General features: G+C 41.6%; 1 protein-coding gene across 4 annotated transcripts; it reads right to left on the bottom strand.

The window, feature by feature from the left end:
• Window positions 1–208: 208 nt before the first annotated feature.
• cspg5b (chondroitin sulfate proteoglycan 5b) lies at window positions 209–19,404 on the bottom strand. Of its 4 annotated transcripts, none has more exons than XM_061664795.1 (7): window positions 18,935–19,404; window positions 13,495–14,230; window positions 9,345–9,533; window positions 8,293–8,455; window positions 7,325–7,387; window positions 4,438–4,602; window positions 209–957 (listed from the first exon to the last, which is right to left on the bottom strand). In XM_061664795.1, exons 1-7 carry the CDS (start codon window positions 19,020–19,022, stop codon window positions 427–429), a joined length of 1,935 nt encoding a protein of 644 aa, XP_061520779.1. In that variant the 5' UTR covers window positions 19,023–19,404; the 3' UTR covers window positions 209–426. The 4 variants fall into 4 exon arrangements, with proteins under 4 accessions (XP_061520779.1, XP_061520781.1, XP_061520780.1 ...); XM_061664797.1 differs by having other exon boundaries at window positions 8,377–8,455; XM_061664796.1 differs by lacking the exon at window positions 7,325–7,387.
• Between the last annotated feature and the right edge of the window lie 3,841 nt (window positions 19,405–23,245).

The raw sequence follows: 23,245 nt of genomic DNA, 5'->3' as shown, positions 1-23,245 counted from the left end.
CAATCAACCTGCCATGCGTGTTTTTGGGATGTGGGAGGAAACCGGAGTGCCCGGAGAAAACCCACGCAGGCACGGGGAGAATGTGCAAACTCCACACAGGCGGGGCTGGGATTTGAACTGCAATATTCGCATGAAGTGAAAAAAAAAATAGAAAAATACAGTGAATCCAATGTCCTCAAACCTTTTTTTGAGTATTTCGTTTAAAAAAAATCCTATTATTAAGCTTTTATTTTTTTTTAACCATCAAGTGACATCTAAACCAATTGCTCGAGGCTCATACTGTAAAAACTGTTGATTTGGAAATATAAAATTCAAACTTTTATGTATTGGCTGTTAAATGTTAAGCTGGATATCACGGATATTTAATAAAAGGTCAAGCAGCTTTCTATACGTGCATTTGAAAGTATGAGTAAGCGGCGTAACAAGTCATGAGAGCGGTGGTAGGGATCGGGTGCTGACCGGGCTGCACTTGGCCCTGGACGGTGAAGAGGGAGGCTGAGTGGTGAGATGAGGAGAGGACGGAGATGGACGAATGTGTCTGTCCTCTCTTTCCATGCCGGAGTAGTAAGAACTGGAAGGCCGACCTCTGGGCGAGTGGTGGGCAGATGGGTGGCGCGTAGGGGCAGAGTAGCCCCCGGGCGCGGAATGACGACTCGGGGACGGGTGTCTCCCGGGTGAGGGGTGCAGGAACGGCGAGGAGTGGCGCCCAGAGAGGGGCTCGCGGTTACTGTGACAATGAGCGTGTTTGGAGGATTTCGGCTCCTTGGATGCTCTCTTTGGGGTTTGGGGTGATTTGGTTCCATGATGGGAGGGGGCGCAATGAGAGTTGGCAGCGGTCGGGTCTCCGTTGTTTGCGACCTTGTAGAGGAAGACGTCATACTGGAGGGGAGAGTTCCTCTCAGGGAGCAGCTTGGCCTCTTTAGGGAGGAGCACCTCCAGACCGATAGTGACTCCATCCTGGTGTAGAAATACGGCAAGTAGAGAAGCATGCAGAAATGCAGGGAAATTCACTGGGAGGGATGTCAAGCTTTGCAGATCTATACTGTTGCTGGAAATACAATGCGACAGTGGGCCACTAGCACACAATTTTACATATATATATATATATATATATATACATATACACACACAGTGGCGCCTTGATATATGAGTGACCTGATTTCACATTTTGTTGCTTTGACTTGCGAGCACAAACTTGAGATACGGTATGGTGGCAGGTGACTCGACTCACTTCACAACAAGCTGCAGTTTGGCAGTTATAATGAGTAAATGTTTTTTAAAATAGAGGCTTCAAGATGTTATAACAACTCTTAAGGCTTCTTGATACTCGTGTGGGCGTCGACCGCGCTGACGAGACTCTGGCTATGCCACACGCAGTTTGCCTTGATACACCAGCGCAACCCACATGCGCAGTTTTGAAAATGTACTGCAGTTCTCCACCAAGTCGGGGTGTCGCTACCGCTGGTATTGGCTAGGACATCACAGGGTGGAGTTTACTCTGCATTTTTTGGCCATTTCCCGTAGCCGTTTTTACTTTTCTTTCCGGAACAAGGAACAAAGCAACAACGGCGACCGTGGAACAGTGTCTGCTAGAACAAATGGACCTAGATGACCATACGATGGGATTAATTATGTTGAAAAATCGATGAAGAAGGCGGCGGCGTAGATGGTATGTGGAACCAAGGGGAGCGCTGAGTATGTCATCACAGCATGTGACTAAAAACAGACCAATCACGAGAGATGATCTCCACGGCCTTCTACGCGCACCAACAATTTTTGCCGTGTGCGCGTCAAGTGACTGCATAGGGGCCACGCGGCCCAATGCGTCGGTCACGTGATGCAATGCGGGCTCTATCGGCCGCGCGAGCGTGGGAGTGTAAAGAGGCCTTTAGCTGAAGGATACTGCCAGCTGCCACATAGCCTCTGCTAGCTGAATGCTAACATACTCCAAACTCCAATAGGCACACTGGCTAACAATTAGCATCTCTGCGGTGGTGTTGTTATCCTTTACGCAAAATATATCTAAACATAAATGGTGCGACAACAAATATACACATAATACAATGCTCACTGGCATATGTTCTTTATCCTCTGCAAAGAACTACTAATATTACTGCCGTACTGAGAATGTGAGAGAGGAGCTGCTTCTCCAGAATAGTACTATATATCCGTATGTGTGTCTTATAGGCTATTGGCCCCAGGTGGCCAAATGAGCAGCACAACTGAAGGAGGAAGTGAGACAAAGACTGTTTAATTCTTTGAAGTGTATTCATTTATGTAATTACTGAATCTTTTTATAAGCGATGGGCAAGTACAGATGCCAGGTATCAGTATCTGGTCGCGTTATTCCAAGGTATTGCGTATTCGTGAAGGCTGCTGACACCAGCCACCGATACTTAAGACTAAAAAAACTCTGACATTGAGTAAGTCCTCCTCACCAGTAGTTGGTGCTACACTGTGGCGACTTGAGACATCGGCAAATCATGTGCGTTAGAAAGAAAGAAAAGTCTTTGTTCACAATTATCTGTGATTGCGTTAATTGATATTTTATGTATCAAAAGTATTAGCGGTATCAGTATCAGTATCAATGAGTACTCAAGCTCAAAAACGAATACTTGTACTGGTATCAGTCTGAAAAAAGTGGTATCGAGCATTACTAGGTTTTATGAAGTCTAAAATTATCGAGTGCTATTTTTAAACAACACATTACAAAATGCGTTGGGTTTTTTTTTGGTTCGTTGCTGAAACAGATTCGCCATCCTGTGGCAAGGGTGTGAAGTGCACTCATATCTCAAATTGTTACTTGTAAATCAAGACAACAACAACAACAAAGGTACAAGGTACGGCTTGTATCTCAAACTTGTAAATCATGGCACTCGTATCTCAAGGCTCCACTGTTTTACATAGGAAACAATCAGAACAATTTTTATTGAAAACATTCAGTCGGAATTGTCCTTCTAAAATCTGAATCTGAATTCTTTCATGATTGTGTAATAATTCGTTTCACTTTTTTAATTGAACTACTGACATTAATTCACTTTTTTTTTTTACCGTATTTATTCATTACGGAAGCGCATAGCTGCCACTTTGGTGTGGCAGCTATACGCTTCCGTACCAACCCAATATCTAGATGTTTTCTTTTTTTAATTTAAATGCGTTTCAAGAAATAAATGCAAGGTGAAGTGCCCCCGCACCCCCATCTTCCTTCCCAATGTTTTTGTATTTGGCCCTCAGCAGAAAATGTTGGCACAACCCTCTTCTAGATACAATATTCTCTTACACTATGTAAAACTACTGCACATTTATTTGTGTACTATACAGTTTGTGTGTTGAAGTATTTTTTCCCCTCCTCCATCTTTATTTGATTTTTAAATGTACATATTACTTACTATTACGTTTCTAAAGCAGATTTATTTATTTATTTATTTTTACACCTTTTGTATTGGATCCCATTGGAATGTGCAAGTGTCGTTGATGAACTGGCCGGGTGAGTGTATATTTCAAACGCCTATGGAATTCTAATAGGCAAGGGGCTGTCCATGGTGCTGAATGGGCACTTTGTGTGTGTGTGTGTGTGTGTGTGTGTGTGTGTGTGTGTGTGTGTGCAGCCTACAGTAACACAAAAGCGGGGTCAGTGGAGCGTTCGGTTATTATTAGCGAGGGAGCAGCTGGGCGGCCGTTAGCTTCGTGAGCAGACATGCAGACAAAGAGAGACACCGCAGGGAAAGTAGAGCAAAACACAGGGACAAGTTGGATAAAATGAAAAAGATTTATTCCCACAAGTGTTAACTATAATCCTCCATGTATAGCCAAAAAAGTACAAAAGAACCTCAAGTACATAAAAGTATTAGAAATCACATTGAAAACCAAGACACAGCGTGTTTCATATATAGAGAGATTCCAATATTGACTCAAGCAAATACTTTGACGTCATTTAATCTAGACACTTATTAGCAATCCCGAACATGAAAAGTTGCAAGCACAGATACACTTAATTTCCACATTTTTTGTGACTTATGCAAATATTTTCAGACACTTCACTTTGATTAACACCGATGCATGCGAGCGGAGAGGGACGGTTAGGCGAGGCCGAGCACAGGTGAGGAGGCGGGGAGGACGGAATGGGAGACAATGGACAATGGAGTTCATTGGCCGAAAGCCAAGGCAGGGGCGTCAGAAGCGAGGAAAGGTCAGTCATTAGTTCAAAGTGGATAGAGGAAAGTAAGGAGACGGTTTCGCTATGTAAGCCTTGTAAACATGTATCCTTCGATTCAGTGTGTGCTTACTTTAACTTGGGGGCTTGATTATACTGTAGAGGATACACAGTGTGCTCTTTGCAAGGTGTAAACAATGTTAAACTCACTGCCGTGTGTGCTCTCGGGTGCTCCAGACGGGTGCGTTTTGATTTCATACCAGGTTGTTGGGGAGCACGTTTACCTCGGTGTTGTCGTCTGTGTGGTTGGGGCTGCGGCTGCGGTCGCGGACCACAGAGTTTGGCCGGTTGTTCTCGTGTTTGGGGGAATGCGAGTTGAGGATGTTCATGGCGCCCTCTTCCTTAGGTTGGGGGGACTTGGCGGGGTCCTCCTGCTTCTGGGGGTCATCCTGTTGGGAAGTTGACTTCATTTTTAGCACAGCTCAAAACAAAAAGGGCACGACGAAGGCAGGTTTGATGTACATCAGGTCCTCGCGGTTTTATGCTAAGAGTGTAAACACATCCTGTATTTGTATGACTTCAAATAGTTATTCTGCATATTCATTTAATAGTATGTTTAGCATTTTGGTTTCACTTTTTATTGGGGTGTAGAAATGCTGAAATTATACAATATGTGCGGTGGGCATGAGAAGTCTACACACCCCCTGTTCAAATGCCAGGTTTTTGTGTTGTAAAAAAAAAAAAAAAAGACCAAGACAAATCCTTTCAAAACTTATTTTTACATTTTTTAATGTGAATAAATAAATACATTCTAGAGGAGAAATAAAAACAAAACAACTCAGTGTGCCCGCCCTCTCATAACTGAGTACGTGGCTGTGTTCAGAATTAACGAATCACATTCAAACTCACGTTAAATGGGAGTCGGCAGACACCTGCCACCATTAAAAGTGCCTCTGAATAACCGCAAATAAAGTTCAGATGTTCGAGTAGGCTTTTCCTGACATTTTGTAGTCACATCAGTTGTATATTTTTACTTCTTTTTTTCAGTTGAGCTGTACATGTTGCAGGTCACATTATGGTGGAAAACGTTTTGAAAGTTTCGATTTATTTTGGTCTATTTGCTCTTATCTCAGAAAAACTTGGCAATTTAGCAGGAGTGTGTCGACTGTTTTTGTTTTTTCCATCCACTCTATATGCAGTATGTGCAATAGGCAGAAAGCTTAATAGCTTACGCACATTAGGTACAGCTGCACAAGCTAATGAGATCCAATAAAGGAAATTTGCCTTTACACACAGTGTAATGTAAATATGTATAGTGTGAAATAATTGTGTAGTTTGTAGTGGCACAGTAGTTTGCAATGCTTGGTACCCAGAGGTGTACTGTATCTACTGTATGTACTTTTGGTTCGCTTTTTTCTTTTTTAATGCAATGTATCTTCACAGGGATTTTCAATGTTTTCATAGTATTTGTTTTTTAGCTACAACAGGAGCAATGTGGTATTATACGGTATCTCTCTGACAACGTCACTGAAAACTGAGCATTATTATTTTTGTAAAGAGGTCAGTTTGTCATCAATGCAATATTGTTTTAGCATTGTGATGGTAGAAAGATGACCGTACAGACCTTTTAATAACAATTATAAGAGTGAACCTCTGCATTTTTTTTACAATTTCTCTCACCATTTTCCTGCCCCCTCTCCATTTTTATTATTTATTTCATGATATATAACATAACATTTAGTTTACAATATAACATAACCATAATCATCTTTAAAGGAGCTTAAAAGCTGACCATCTAAGCATGTTTGAACATGAAAACAAAAGAAACAAATCCGACCTGTGACATTTAAACGAGGGCAGTGCATTTTATGTGTCTGCCGGGGCTTTTTAGCCTCTCAACCTGACATTTAGAGCAACTGAGAACTTATCATTAACTGCTCTGAAATGCCAGCGAGGCCCAATTTGCTCACATTAGTTAGCCCAACCAATTATGCGTAGTACATTTGGAATTCACAATATAAGCCTAATATGGTTATTCTCTTTAAATGTAACCTACAAGGTTATGTTGCTCAGTATACTCTTAAGTTGTGCTCGTGTGACGACAGTGAGTGGAAATTAGAGGCCGTGTGCATCTGCATGTGTCAGCTCGTTGAGGTCGTTCATTGATCGCCATGTCACAGACAGCTGAAGGTCACAGTCACAGCAGGCGCTAAGTGGGCCACCATCGATTGGTCGCACACGCAGCGGCCGGACACTACTTTCTAAATGTCCTCTCCCATCACGCATTATCACATCCAAAAGTTTTAAGCATGTTGACATCTGTTGATCCCTGCGATGTTCAACTAAACTAAAGCACGACGAAGGCGCACATCTGTATCCCACCAGGCTACAGTGTTGGATTAACGGCTATCATTTTTTTGCAGGCCCAAGTTCTATTTTCATAACAGTGCTTGGGACAAAAATGTCATCTTCAAATTTAACTTTGAGGAAGTCATTATAGTTGCATTTTTGGTACCACTTAATATATTCTTTCAATACTTAAAACAATAAAATGCCATAAATCATTAGATAATTTTAGATTACAGCAAGACTGACTTCCTAAATTCACATTTAGGGCTCATAAACCGCCCCTTTATTTGTAGGGTTACATTACGTTATGTTACGTTACATTACCTTATTATTCATTATTATATTGTGCATGTGTGTGTGTGTGTGTGTGTGTGTGTGTTTGTGGCATCCAGTGGGATACAAGTGTTGATCTACAACCATACATTTCTACTTTCCAGTACGCGCAAACATTCCAATACAAAATGTAGCTTAGGGAAGCAATACATGCACAAGCCATAGCAGGGAATTTGGTCAAAGAAAACAGCTTGGAAGCTGCAAAGGCGTTCAGCTACAGCGGGTGAGGGACCTTACAGTGTAGTTGTGCTGAACAATTGATTGCAGAGAGCCTAGCAGCAGGTGATTAATCATTCCACGATTCAATAGGATATTAAAGTACTGTAGCTACCTCCAGCAACAACAAGATCGATGCAAGACATTGTTGTGGGCCGGAAGGTTTGCACGGAGTGTCAAAATGTGGCATTTAATATCTGGATAGGACAAAGCGAAGCCGGGTCGGGGTGGAGGAGGATATGGCAACCAATGTGGATATTCCGCTCCGCTTACCTGGTAGTGGTTATAAGAGTTTCTGGGTTTAAATTCCCAGGTAAAGGTGGTTGGTGATGGCCTCTGAGGGAATCAGTGAGTGTAAAAAGCCATAAAGATACATCCATACATACATAATCCTACAGTAAATGTCTGTGTATGTGTATATATATATATATGTGTGTGTGTGTGTGTGTGTGTGTGTGTATATGTTGTATGTCTGTATATTGTGTATACACACACACACACACACATATATATATATATATATATATATATATATATATATATATATATATATATATATATATATGTGTGTGTGTGTGAGTGTGTACTGTATAAACATATACAGGTGTAGCTCTATCGTTTTGAATATCAGAATATTAAGTCATTCAATTCATACAGTGAAACTCATACATTATACAGATAATAGAGAACACACAGGAAAATATTTTTCTGAAGGCCAAATCTTTCCTAATTTATATATTTAAAAAATCATTGTGATTCATTTCTTCTGTGATACTATATTTGAATTTCATGAGATGCTGAATTGTAGGTTGTTCGATGGTTCTGAGCTATAATCCTCGAAATGATAAAAAATAAAATCGTACAATGTTTCACTTTGTGTGTTGTCAATCTATATAACACTGTATATGGGTTTCACTTTTTGAATTGACCGAATGAAATAAATTGACTTAAAATATACCGCATTTATAGTGAAGAGTTCGAGGTGAGCTTTCCTTATTTAGCAGGGTAAGGTGCACGTATAAATCGCTACGCTTTGGTGAGGATATAAGCAAGCATGCATACAGTAGTTGTGGAAAGACACACCAAGCAAGCACATAGGATACAACATAATGAACCATGGGATATACAGTAGAGGTAAATGGGGAGAAAAGTGAGAGCGGAGGACAGAGAGAGAAGTCAAAGAGAGTGACGAATGGAAGGAGAAAGGGTGGAGCGTAAACATGAGGAAAGGTGGGGCATACCTGACAGATAATGTTGTCATAGTACGCCAGGTTGTGAGTGTGAGCTTGGGGCACGGGCGGAGGAGAGTCGCACAATTTCCTTACGTTTGGCTGCGAGCCGTCAGCGGTGGTGGAAACCGAGAGGCCGTCCGTCTGTGGCTCGGTGCTCTGTGGACGGTACTTACTGGAGGGGAAACCACAGATGTGACCAATGATAATAGCATTTTCAAACAAATGTGCCACCAAATTGATCGTTGATGTATCATTTGTCATTTTAAATTGAATTGTCTTAATCTAGTTGAAGTCGCATAGTAATAGTGATATCATTTTATCAGTACTACTGCATATTAATTCAAACATATGTAGTGAAATGATGTGGAACTGCATCAAGCTGAGAGGGAGTTTTAGTGCTACACTAGCATAATAATACAGTAACCATAATAACTTAGTATACATACACCTTTATAATGACAGCATTTTTATTATGTTGTTAGATTGTGCAAGTGTACCTAATTTTTGGGCTAGTCCAGTGATGGGAAGTAATGAAGTAGAAATACTTCATTATCTGTACTTTACTTCCATCCATCCATCCATCCATTTTGTGAGCCGCTTCTCCTCACAAGGGTCGCGGGCGTGCTGGAGCCTATCCCAGCTATCATCGGGCAGGAGGCGTGTATTATCGGTCTACACGTGTTGCTCCACAGTTTGTTCAAATATCCGTTGCTTCCAAAACCTTGACTATTGTTAGCAAGTGTTTTGCATTATCTGTTAGCATTACACTCATCGGACCTTCCAAAGGCAAAGCATGTGGTTGTTTTAAATTCACAATTTGTCTTTTTTTTTTGTTTGATGTTTAGTTTGACAGGAAACTGGAAGCTTACTTTTTTTTATGAATTGTTCACTTTTGCCCAACTGCAGCTGAATTGTGAATTGAATTGAATTGAGTTGAAGTCCGAGCAAAAATTGGCCGATCGATGGCTCGAAAAATGGATAAGTCGGGTCTCTCGTATCTCAAGGCACAACTGCGTTAGTTTTTTGGGGGGGGGTTTTGTCCACATGCAACAAACACACACCTGCGTTTGTGAAGGCGCTTGTTCTCGTTCTTGAGGCGGTGCAGCCTCTTGGCGAAGAACACGATGATCATGAAGAGAAGGAGGAACGCTACAGAGACCACGCCCACCACCGTACTCATCACCTGGAACTCGGTGATGGCCCAGTCACAGCGCGTGCCTTTGTTCCAGATGTAGTCCTGCACATTGCACCTGGATGCGTGAACACAAAGAAATCAGGCGAGAAGCCAATACCGTTAAGACAGCAGTGTGTGCCATTACACACGATTGCGCAGCAGTAGCTCGGACCAGTGACTTGCTTGTTTGTGGCTACAGCGTTCAACATATTAGCATGAGAGAGGCTGAGAGGCTGATGGTGTCCTGAGATCTGTCTGCCAAAGCAGGGATTCTCCCTGCAGCCTAACCCTTAATGAGCTCAAAGGATCAGTGTATGTGTATGTGCATTTGCATATGTGCCATGTGCGTGCAACAGATTCAATGTGTGGTTGCAAACATGGCCACCAGCACAGTAGGAGACATATTCTGCATTTTGATCTGAGATGTCTGTGACACACTCTCATGAAACGTTGTTGCAGTCTGGTAGCAGCTCGGCAGTATGAGTGACTGAAATGCATTTATTTATAATGACCGTAGTCGTTTTACTTATTTATTATATGACTCCTGTCTTGAGATGCATATACATTTCGTTCTATGCTGTGCAATGACAATAATCTAATATTAAACTTAAAACAAAGACATTGAAAGAGTAAACGCATTGACAGTATTCTTACTCATGGATATGGCACTTTGTCACCAAGCCGGCAAATCTTACTCGTCAGTGAGGGTGCTGCACATTGCCAAACACCGAACTTGTGATGACACAATCTGGCCAAATTCTGAACAGCTTGCTTAGTGACACTTTAAAACATTTGGTTGTGTAATTTCACACTGGATGGGAGGGCAGGCATTCCAGAGGCCTAACGCTTTCCAACAATTTCCAGAAATGGCCATAATATGTCCCCTTTGAAGGGGGACGAAAACCAAGATGTCAAAACTTAAATGTCCACATCTTTTTTTATCAACTGCCATTTATTTAAATCCGAATTCGCCAAAATGTGATGTCTAGTTAAGTATTTGCCAGATCCTGCTTATTATGCAGCTTTATTTACTAAGAAAAGCATACAGAGTGAGTCAATGTTCAGCATCAACATTCTGTACTGTATATCGTCGCTGTTGGGCGGAATCCTCGCATCTTCAGAATCACTACTTTTCAGGAAAGGAAACACTGCATTGTCTAAGTTGTTATAATAACTTATATTGCAGACGTATACAGTCGCGCACAAGCATCACCGCAAAATTGTGTTAATTGCTAATTTAATATGCAAAATACAAAAATGAATAAATCGCACATTGATTACACTCATTAATTAAAATGGTGTTGTAAAGGGCGACTCACCCAGGGCGGCCGCTAAGCACTCGCGCAAGCCGCTAGCGACTCGCCTCAGCCATTCACGACAGCCAACCAACTACTTTTCAAAGGTTATATAGTTATGGGTGATGCCATAAATAATACAATGAGCACCTTAATAAGCAAACATGAATCTGCAAACTTACTATTGATGCTAACACAGTTCAAGTTCCTACAGAAGCATAACAGCAATCCATGTTTAACAAAACAGGCTTATTCAAATGGATCTACCCTAAGTACTTGTCAAAAAAAATACAAAATGAAAAACAGACTCTCCATCTTGAGGCGACTTAATGCCGCACGGCTCCCGCAGAGTGAGGGAAGTGCCGGCACGTATGATCTATTTGAGCTTAGTTCCCTTTTAATACACGTATGGGTGAGTTTTTGTGCTACTACTCAACAGAAACAAAGAGATGAGTCATTGATAGCCTCTTGCGAGACAGCACAGATGGTGCCATCTAGAAACAGTAATTGTATGACTATGTGTTTTGTCCTTTGCTCGTACCCTATTGTGAACTCAGTGATACATAGTGAGTCAATGTTAGTGTCAGCCCACTGCAGCCGATATGTACACAAACACTCTTTATCTCCTGTCTTCAAAGTGCATACTTATCCTTTTTTTAGTGACCCTGCTGTGATCTTCATGACACATTAATCCGCCCTTCTGTCAGTATGAGTATGACCTCATGGTGTCCTCAATCTTTTCTTTTGCTTTCGTGAACAAACATATTGGAAATCCTGCTCCGGATTAGAAATTAAATTTGGGAAAGCGTCAACAATGCACCACCTCCTCACCATTGCCCACCGGGACCCCAATTTACCCAAATGCTCCACACATTCCATGTGGCGTACGGTTATTGTTGTCTTACCAAAAACGGTTCCTTGCCCAATAAAAGACTTCACATGCAATTAGCAGATGTGGCAAAAGTGCTCACACTGTACTTAAGTAGAAGGAAAAGAAAATAAGACTGAAATGAATTGTTACTGTCAGTTCTATAAAATAGCTGTTTTGAGAACTTGGCACAATGATAATAATTTTTTTTTTTTTTAAACTTATCTGCCAACAAAATACTTTCCCTCTTTTATTAACTTACATGGTGATCATAATGAGAAGAAGAGGAAAAAACAAATCACGTTATGTCGCATGTTGTTTGTTCAAGACCAAGCTTGTGCTGGCTAAGATTTACAGTATATGCTATCTAAACAACACGTTACCATAGCTTTACAAATGTTGTGAACTGAGTAACAGAAAATGGTAAATTAGCTATAGCTAACAACTGAAAAAAAATACACCATCATTGTTTTATGTATTTTTATTTTTTTTCCAGACAAAAAAAAAAAAGACAGAGGATTTAAACTCGACTCATTCATCAATGATTTCTTGGAGGCACCACCATCAACCAGTTCTCCTCAATAAGGCCTTGTATGAGGAATATCTTGCTTCTCCGAATCTGTTGTGTTATTGTTGTTAATGCTCCTTGGTTCAAGTTCTTTCTTGTCACTGCTGTCCCTGTTTTTTCCGCCTTATAATTTCCCAAGATCTCGACCAATCAAGATCTCAACCGTGGTTGACTTTATCTCTCTCTATTTACGTCTTTTTTTTTTTTTTTTTTACATCGTGTTGTCATCTGTGGAGCTTGAAAAAAAGGAATACATCTATTTTGACAAAGTAAGGAGTAGAAAGAATTGTTTTCTTATCAAGGGAGGAAAAGTAAAAAGTTGTCAGAAAAATAAATACTGCAAATATAAATGAGTAAAATAAACATACCTGAAAAATACTTCCCCCACTGGCTATCAGAAACGATTATGTTGCATGCTACATATCGTCACTGTTTGGCACAAACCCCATATGTCCAAATATGGTCTCTTTCATATTTTTTCACAAATCAATACTCTTGGTCTGTCTCCAATTGAAAGTGTTGAAAATAGCTTGAAAACACTTAACTGTCGAAGAAGTCTTGTGAAACGCTGCCTCTTCTCTTACTCTGCAGGAGCCATAGGGCATTATGTCGCCTCAAGATTGAGAGTGTGGGTGTTTTTTTTTAGACAATAACGAGAGAAAATAGTTACGTGAGATACATTTGAATTACCGGTAACGCTTTGGTGCAGCATAAACTGGTCAGCCACGGAGGTAAGTGCAGATTCATTTTCACCCATTACATTGCTCAGTCAGCTAATTGTTTTATTTTATTGCATCACTCATGGCTCTAACACCTTTGAAAAGAGTTTGGGAAGATGATGTGCCACAGTTGTTTGCGTTTGCGAAATATATATATATATTATATATATATATATTTATATATAATAAAAAAATATATATATAATAGAAATATAATATATATAATATTCTAAGCTTTTTGTCTGGTCGGAGGGTTGGCTTGCGTGCAAGACTTGTTGTACACGGTCGGTAGCGTGGATGTGTCCGTGGCATTTTAATCAATGACAGCGTATTTTTTTTTTTTAAATGATCAATTATTATTAGATAATTATTACATTAAATTATTTTTTTAGCGTATTAAATTAGCAATTTAATATTATTTTGCGGCGGTGTTGTGTTACTGTTGGTGCGCAATGGAATGTGAAAGACAAATACCAACTGGAACGATGCCGTGTTTGGTAATCAAGCAAGAGGGCTTTTTTTTTTAATTTCCTGAAAATCAGCGATTTTGGAGCTACGATATGTAAATGTGTGTTTGTGTTTATTACCTGCAGAAAGCTCCCACTCCTGCCACAACAGTGCACACTCCTTCGTTGAAGCAGAAATTGGGTTCAACGTCACACTGAGATAGACACATCCCGGGACCAGAGCGCACGAAGCCCAGCCTGCACCCGTCGCTCCCCATGGCGCCACCGAAGCTCAAGTCCTCACTATTGTCCGGCTCTGGCTTGGGCTGGGCAGGTGGAGTTGGCTTGTTCGCTATTGCAGGCTTCACATTGACAGGAGCACCAGCCAAGAGGGGATTCTCATCCTCCATGTCGGCCGGGGGTGAAGGGGAGGGCTCCGGCTCTTGGGTGGGGGCGGATGCCGAGAGATCGTCATCAGGCGACAGGTAGTCGTAAAAGTCAGAGAGGGTCCAAGCTGTGGGGTTGCTTCCTTTTTGCTTTTGGGGTTTTGGAATTTTGGCTCCATTAAGATCAAGATCCGATGGTACAATCTCCGGCGCTGGACGGTGGAACTCCACGGTGATAATGTCGTCAGACAAGGGGTTCCCGGGCTGATCCGGTCCTGCTCCTCCTGCAGTCAGCTCCTCCCCCACGGGATCCGGATCTGGATGGACCTGTTTATGGGAGTGGTGATGTTTGGAAAAAGCCGGGTGCCCCGCTTCTATCAGGTGGTCTCTCTCTGCTGAGTCATCACTTAGCACCATTCTGGCATTCAAGGCTTCCCGGTTGATGGATGACTGGTTACGGTGATGATGACGCCTGGTCATCGAATGCCTCCCTGCCAATTGAAACCAAATGACAAGTTAGGCACTTGTTCTTCATGAAGGCTCTCTATCTGGTCACAAGGGTTGCAAAACTTTCCATGGGAATTAACAGGAATGAAAGGAATTCTAATGGAATACATGGGAAGAAACCAGGAATATACAAAATTGAAGGTTGGCTGTTAATGGGGAACTTAAATCTAGTTTGATTTTATTTCTGAAATTCGCCATCTTAACTTCCCATGGAGATGTACTGGAAACCTTATGGTCATTTACTGGAAATTTTGTTGACCCTTTTGGAACCCGACTGAATCACTGAATGTGTACTGGTTCACGCCTGACTTCATTTGTCCCTTTTTAAGGACTCACAAAATGCTTTGTGAGAAAAACTAAACAAAACAATCAAGTCTCGCTAGGAGCCTAATTATAAACGTATTTTAACTACTTTTTAAAAATGGCCACAGATAAGGCAGCTCTATCACCTTTGATTTTTAAACTTGTGTGAGGGACAGTAAGCAAAAGGCAGTCAGCAGACCATATTGACTTAATAGGACAATAAAACGACACAAGATCCAGCCATCCAGTCGATCTCCATTTATTCATTTATCCATTTATCCTGACAAATAAGTGTAAAATCAACTTATTAATATTCAAAAGGTTTGCCTCAAGGCTGCCCCAGGCTATGGGAAATCTGCGTATGAACTCTAGTATTAGAAACTCAGTCTTCCCCATGATGAGAAAGCTGATTTGTAAAAAAAAAAAGAAAAAAAAAAAGTTGACTCGGCGAACCAATCCATGTAGTTTAACGGTTCAAAGGTCAAGCAATTTGCTGTAAAGGAGAGCCAAAGAGGAGTTCAAGACTGCAGTGTAATCAAAGTGTGACAATGCAGGATTAGACACACTGACTGACTGACTAATGTGCTCTGGTGACCGAGACTGGGTGAGGATTACGTAGATTAGGATTTGGAAGCATAGGTTAGAGGCCGCCTGGTCGGGCACACACACAAAAAACATCCCCAGGGCTTCAGGGGCAGACAAACAGACGCTTATTAGGTACACCTGCACGAGATACAATACAACAGTCATCAGAAATGGCCCTTTACAAATGATTGTAAAGTGTGTAGAACGTATTGCATTATACCTTTTTTAGCAACAGAAGCGGGCTAATATTAAACAGTTCCTATTACACATACCACTGTCAATCAAAGCTCTGCATTGTAAAGGCAGATTCTTTACAGTATAGCTCCCATATTGTAGGTAGTGATGCTACATGTATGTATGCTTGCTAACTTTGTATTAATAAACGAACTTCATTTTCAAATCAATGTGAAATCCATCTGTCCATTTTCTGTACCGCTTATCCTCAGTACGATGACCGTTGACTTAACATGGGTTGGTTTCACCAAAAACTCCAGCTTCTGACCAGCGGACAAAATGATCTTTTTGTGTAAAGAAACATAAGCAAGCAGAACAGTGAAATTGCCGCTAATATTATATTAGTAATATAAATCGGTGGCAGTAAACGTCCACAGCAGTGAATGAGTTATGGGAGAAGTAGTGTTAGGTAGGTGATAATGTTCCCAGTTAATTGAATTTCAAGAGGACACGTCTACACAATGTCCGGCACATAACAGCAAAACTCAATGGAGCCCCTTGGCTGGACGTCTGTCTGTCTGTCTGTCTGTCTCTCTGTCTGTCTGTCTGCGTCCATTGAGACTGCAGCTCATTGTCCGGCACAGCATTCATTGCCGATGTTAAAACCATCCGAACGTGCCCGCAGGCACGAAACCTCAGCGGCGGCCGCGGAAGCACGAGAGTCACACACACGCATGCACACTCGCGGTTGCCATGGTGAGATGCAAAGAGGTGGCAGGTTGAAAGGAGGAGAGAAGTAAGGGTGCTATAGCAGAAACACAGAATCCAGTGTTTGCTGCTGCTGCTCTTGTTTTTTAATCAATCAGCCAGCCTCACACTAAGTGATTTCTGCCAACTTCAGCTCTGGGAAAGAAAAAAAAAAAGTGAATCATGGAGTGCAAGTCTTTGAGAGAGATGCTCCACCGAAACCGATTACGACTGACTCAAACTTTCAAACTTCCGTTGAAAGTGGCGTTTGCCGATCAGTTTTCCGTTGAGGCTCTAATGTCGCATCCTGTTAGCAGCTGGCTGTGTTAACCATTTGCAAGAACTAAATGGAACATGGGGCAGAGTACAAGAGCAAGAGGAGCAAATTGAATATACAAGCCCCCCCTGCTTTGCATTTGGATTTCTTTCTTTGAAATAGTGCGATTTGTGCCTTGTACTGCCACTCTGTCTTCACCTTCTCTTGTCACCATGGTAACTTGCTTGAGTGGAGGTGGCTGTCCTCGTACACAATCCCAGAAGCCGTCGCTAAGACAGCAGGACACAGTGCTAATTAATGGCCACTGCCCTGCGTGCGTCCTGTTTTGACCACTCCAACCAGTCACACATATTAGGAACACCTAATATGAATGCAAATGTGCATGTGTGTACGCAACATTTTTTAAATATTAATAATTAATGAAGGATATTTAATCCCCGCCCGAAGACAGCTGAGATAGGCTCCGGCAGCCCGCAACCCTACTGAGGATAAGCGGTAATGAAAATGGATGGATGGATGGATGGATGGATGGATATTTAATCCCCATTCTCACTCAATGGAATTTATTGGAAGGAAATGGAAATTTGCAACATGGTCAACTGAGCTGCTTCGGGAGCGAGTGGTTAGCACATCTGACAGAGGTTCTGGGTTCGGGTGTCAGCTTGGGCCTTCCTGTTTGTAGTTTGAATGTTCTCTCTGCACTTGAGTGGGTTTTCTCCGGGTACTCTGGCCGTGGCACATATATCACATTCAAAAAATCTCACGGAACACCGCCAAATAAATATTTTTGGGGGGGATATACAAGTTAATTACGTACCTATTGGTACAGCATTTCATTGTTCTGCCTGTCACTGTACATCGCTGGCATTGATTGAGGAACAATGATTTGTAGTAAATAAAACATTCGGACCAATTGAAAGAAATTGGATCATTTCCCAGAGTGCACCAGATGATCTCTCATGGAAAACTGGTCGGGAGTCACAGATATAGCCTATCTTTATCGTAGAGGTGCAAGAATTAATTGATGAGTCGATAACTATTTTGATAATCGATACCTTGTTTCACTTCAAATTGCCCAAACCCTCGGAATTTTTATCTCTCAGCAGTAAATATCAGATTTATGATTTTTAAACATTTCCTTTTACTTCAGAAAACAATGATCAATATGGTTGTCTTTTTTTCTGACATTTAACAGACCAAAACAGTAACTTAATCACAATCAGTTCATGTTTGTGCATTTTCTGCAATGTCAATTTGAAATAATGCCTTGTTTTTGAATGAAGGCATGGAAATTTGAAAACAAGTTTTTTCTTCAATTCATAGATTAATCGGAAAGAAATCGATAGATTAATCGATGAGTTAAATGATTGTTAGTTGCACCCCTAGTTAATATCTAGAATTTGTGTTCTCCCATCCTTTTCACATATGCGTGTGTGAGGGGGAAAATGTCGGCAGTGCGAGATGCCGCTGATCTTTTGGTGACAGTTCACGTGCTTCGCGGGGAAACAAAGGCAGATGGACCTCGCGGTGAGAATTCACGCACACTGAAGAAACACAAGATGGCAGTCTGGATTGTTGCCATAGACATGTTCGTTAAAGATGGCGTGCATTTGTGTTCTAGTCTGTCAAAATCGTGAAGCGGGCTGGCTGCCTGTTTCTTAGCGTGACACAAATGTGCCCTAAAATGAACTAAATGGTAACTGTCTCCATTAGGTCTAAAACTACTAACTCCTGTAGTTGCGTTAAAGCAAAATGAAGGTGACTTGACATTTTCAGCTACAACATCTCATCATGCTCCGCCAAATGCCCCCTGCTGTAGTAACAATATAGGACATCACATACATTGTTGGTCATTAAGCTGCAGAGTTGACACTCATGGGGGCGCAGTGAGGGAAAAAAAAGGGGTGGCGATAAGGATGTGGCGGTGGGTGCTCGTGCATGTGAACCCCTGCGACCCTCGCCGTGCACGAGCCGCCTGTTGCTGGGCAGCGGCTGCAAGCTAATTCACCCCCCCCCCCCCCCACCCAATTTAACACCTTCATTCCCACTACTACAACCACGGTTGGCTTGCAACCCCCGCCCCCCCGCCTCCCCTCCGCCAGTCTCAAGAGATGCAAATGAGACGGGTCGGTTGCATCCATGAAGACCTTCAGGAATTCAAATTGCACTCGAATTGGCCTTGGCCACTGCATGTGCACCTAATCCAGCCTTTTGTCGGAGACACGCACACCATGGACTCGCAACAATACACTTATGCATGTGTATGACATCATCATTTGAAGGATGAAATCAACATGCAATCATTTTGTCACTCAGAGCGGCTCACACCATGACAATATCCCAAACGGTGTTAAATTCCTTTCTTTGGTACCAACAGCCAGAGACTATATAAAAACATATTTCTAGGCTGGTTGTCATTTTTTTTCCCATCCAGTGCAACCAAACTTGCCCTTAATTCCCTCCCCTATGCAAAGACATGCTGCAGGTGCAATGCAATTCACGCAAGTTGCATGCCACGCGCACGCACACGCACACGCATACACAGACACATACTGCCTGGGTGTGACACGGTATAATAGTGCATGCACGCGGTGGCCCTTACCGTGAGCGGACAGGGGGATCAGAACCATGGAGATGGTGAGAAGGACCTGCCAGGTCAACAAGCGGCTGTCACCGTAGCTGCACGCCATCGCGCTGGCTTCTTCCTCTGACGCTCCGCTGCACAACTCTACCGTGATCCTCGTCTTCAGATAGTGGAGCGCAATACACTGGCGTCATTCAACAGCTTTGGTTGGGGTCCATTGCTTTGCCGAGTGGCCGTTCCACTATTCCTCCGCACCCTTGGCGCGCCAGCAACGCGGCTTTTTCTTGTAGTGAGTGGAGTAGTAAATGCGCGCCGCCCGAGCCTCTGCAGATTAGTGTTTAATGAGGCGGTGGGTTCGGAGACGAGAGAGCCGCCGGTCTTCCACCTCCGTGCGTGTTCAAGTGGCTGCGCGCGCACGACGCACAGAGAATTGGTCAGCCTCACTAAGTCAGCGCGACCTGCAAGTTGCAAAAGCTTGCGCACGGTAATCCTCTTACTGTTTTATTGTGCGATAGGCACCACACAATAGCATCGGACTCGGTATGAGGGGCCGGGGAGGGCAGGGCACCACCTCTCCCAGCAGATGGTGCTGTGGTACATTTCTGGTTTCGTTCATTCTGTGGCCACGCTCGTAACTTTAAACAATGTATCGCCAATCGTCTTTCCCCATTGAAATGAATGGCAATGTCATTTCCGTCCCAGCCCTCGCTCCCAAAAAACTGATTTTTGCAATGTTTTTTAATGATAAAAATAGCACTCCATAATGTTGTACTTTGGAAAAACATACAGTCGTGGCATAATTAAATACAATGCAAAGAATTAAAGTTTTTGCACTTATTTTTATTTTTTTTTACTTTAATTCAATGGACATTGTGCTGCTCCTTCTGGCATTCGTGCCCCGGCCACCTTGGGGCACTATAATACAGACCTAGAGACACACATGACGAAAGGTTTTACAACTGATTCAGTAAGCTGCAATAATATTAGTCATTTTTCACAAAGGATAAAGAATATATGCTTGTGAGCATTGTTATATTGTCTGTCTATGTGTGTTGCTCCACTGTTTGTGTTCAAATATCCATTGCATAAATATGCTTGTATTCAGGAATGCAGCAGTTCTGTGTTCATTGTTAACTTCCAAGTTGTTATAATTCCCCAAATCTCATTTTCCCATTGGTAATATGATGATGTTAATTCATTTGTTCTAAGATTAAACTATGGCCATCATGAACCCGTTATCACAGGGGTGTCAAACTCATTTTTGTCGCGGGCCACATCGCAGTTATGGGTCCACTCGGAGGGCCGTTCTGGCTGCAAACCCATATGATTGCCTCATATTATTACAGATACACAAATTAATGGTTAATAACTTTTGAAATCAGAAGCCAGTAAAAACAATTTGTTCAACTACAGTATGAATCAATTTTATTTTAAAAGGGGGTTGGTAACAAAAAAATGCTTGCAATATCAACATTTTTAAAAGTGAAGCTGATTTGCAATTTTGGTGTTTTAGCAAGAAACACAAAGTCGATGCACACTCTCGCGGGCCACATAAAACGACGTGGCGGGCCGGATCTGGCCCCCGGGCCCCCAGTTTGATACCTTTGCCTTATAAGAACAAAGATAAAAGAAAAAATGTTAAATTTACTGATTATGATTAAAAGTAAAGGACATGTTCTTGGTAACATTTTTACGAAAGAAAATTCAACCGCTATAATAAAACTGAAATAACATTTAGTATATCTAAAATAGAAACGACAGGGGAAAAAAACACTGAGGGAGTTAATCCTTTCGATCAGTGGATTTCAAACTTTTTACATCAAGTACCAACTCCAAAAAGTACTTTTCTCTCCAAGTGCCACCATAATGACCAACTTTAAAATACAGTATTGTAGTAGGCCCAAGTGTTTATCTATAACAAGGCAGTTTTTGTTCATTCAATATATATTTAATATTATTGTAAGCCCTGCGACACTAGTGAGGATAAGCGGTACGGAAATGAATGAATGGATGAATTATTGGAAGCCACTGTAGCGTTTTGCACAGTTTAAACTCCAACACTGCACTTAAATACAGAAACATAAAAAACTATACTTAAAGATCCATTTTTAATTTTTTGCTTATCCCCACTAGGGTCACGGGCATGGTCGAGTCTATCCCAGCTATCTTTGGGCGAGAGGCGGGCTACACCCTGAACTGGTCGCTAGCCAATCGCACATACTTAAAGATGTTTCAATTAAAATGTATTGCACTTGAAAGTTCGATAAAAATGCACCAAAATAAATGTTTGAAAGTTAACAATTCTGAACGATTAAAATCAAGCGTATTTTGCTGAAAATTTAAATACATCTGCATTTTACTTAACCAACATTCTGTACTGGATTAAAAATAAAAAAAGGTTACATAATGTAGTTGAAACATTGAATTCAGTGATTTCTGCCCGTACCACTAACAGGTGCCCACGTACTACTTGTGACGCAGAATCAGAAAATCACTGCCTTAAATCACACGTGTCAAACCCGAGGCCCGTGGGCCAAATCCGGCCAATCCATTGTTTGACATTCACATTTGGACATTGTACTTACGTGGTTAGTCCCCCACCGAATTTCCACACATATCTCAATCACCATCACACTGCCGCATAATAGTTGCATTTAATTATGCCAAACACAGTTATACACAAGTATGATTTGTTAAAGTCACAAACAGTCGCGAAAATAGCGGCAGATACTGTGGGTCTGAGTCAAATATGTTTCTCCCCTCTTCCGAATGAACAAATTGCAATCCAATTCATTAACTGGGTGGGAATTGATCTAAACCCCCCCGAGTGGAGTTGGCCCACTTTTCACCATCAATCGCTACCGAACACACTCACGGCGAAACTCAAGTATTGACTCTTAACAATGGCGTGGGGAAGTGTTCTGTGACGAGAACCTGGCAAAAGGAAGGTTGGGATTCAGATATGGCCAAGCAGAGCTGCAGAGCTGCAGAGTGGCGGGGACTGTGGAAGAGAAAAATGTTCACTGATGCACTGCCAAACAGAGCAGAACGAAATTGCTTCCGTAACACAAACATCCACACACAAGATGTACACACACAAAGAGCTAATAAGATACAGTATGACGGTATGTATGGTACATACACACAAGCACATACTATATTTTCAACCCAATCATTTTTCCCCTAATGTTATTTTGAGCGTTTCATCATGCAGGTTGAACAGATGGATCCAACTGAGAGCTAGCACGGAACTCTAATGCACCTCATTTGATGCCAGGCTATGTTGGTTATTTCATCGTGTTCCCATGTTGAACAGTAAGGGGTGGGCAGGATATCCAAATCTTCCTCCTCTGTGTGTCCATGTTGCGCAATAAGAGGAAGAGGAGGCCCCATTTACAATAAGTATTTATTTCCCCAAAATATAATGACATACCTGTCTGCTCACTTATCTTCTGCATCCACTGCTTGGATTGGACTTCATCAATGCGCCACATGCAGACTCTGTGAGAGAAGTTGCAACATCATCTTTTTTTTTTTTTGCTTCATAGATCTTCAGTGTTGTGCAGTACAGTAACTATCCATTCATCCATTTTCTGTACCGCGTATCTTCACTAGAATTACATGTAATTAGATTGTAATTTCATTGCAAAATGTATGTAGTTGTAATCCAATACATTACGGGGTGAAAATGTGAAATTACAGTTGAAGCCTATAATTTCTTCAAATTCTAGTTATTTATGCCATTGTTGTATGTTTTTTATATTATATAGTATAGAATGCTGGAAAAAAACACATAGACACATTAAAAACAGCAGTCAGTGCTATTAAATGTTCTTTTTTAAAAGGTGATCAGGAAGAAATAAACCATCTTCATGTTGCATCAAAATATCACCTGATATTTTTATGGTTGTTGCATTAAAACCATGTATTGGAAGTTTGAACCTTGGCACTGGCCTTCCTGTGTGTGAACTCGCCCAAAGTGCATTGGGACTGTCACTGTATTTGAACAAGAAAAAAATAAACCCTTGAAAAAAAAAAAAAGAGCTCTTCTACTTACTCAAAACCTTAGCCTACAGCGGTACAAACTCCACTGAACCCCCAAGATGGGCTTGACATTGTAAATAAATTGCCTTCAAATATCAGCGTGTCCTAGAGTGTACATTAGTGGAGTTGAAGTTGGACAATCAGTTCATTTTCAGCTGCCACTAATAGATTGTAATTATTGTTTTTCGACACTTTTTACGCCTTTCTTGGGCAAAGTTTGGCATTAACGTAGCGATGAAGGATTTGGCGATGTCGACCGCATCTGTAGCCGGAGTTGTTACTGCA

This window comes from Phycodurus eques, chromosome 20 (assembly GCF_024500275.1).
Source record: "Phycodurus eques isolate BA_2022a chromosome 20, UOR_Pequ_1.1, whole genome shotgun sequence".
NCBI classification, from domain to species: domain Eukaryota; kingdom Metazoa; phylum Chordata; class Actinopteri; order Syngnathiformes; family Syngnathidae; genus Phycodurus; species Phycodurus eques.
The sequence above is the reverse complement of the archived record's forward strand: the minus strand, read 5'-3'. Positions and strand labels throughout refer to the sequence as shown.

Coding starts and splice junctions, on each gene's coding strand:
- cspg5b (XM_061664795.1), bottom strand. CDS start 19,022: ATGGCGTGCAGCTACGGTGACAGCCGCTTGTTGACCTGGCAGGTCCTT. Junction 8,456..9,344: donor AAGCGCCTTCACAAACGCAG/GTGTGTGTTTGT, acceptor TTTCCCCTCCAG/TAAGTACCGTCCACAGAGCA. Junction 958..4,437: donor ACACAGACGACAACACCGAG/GTAAACGTGCTC, acceptor TTTCTACACCAG/GATGGAGTCACTATCGGTCT.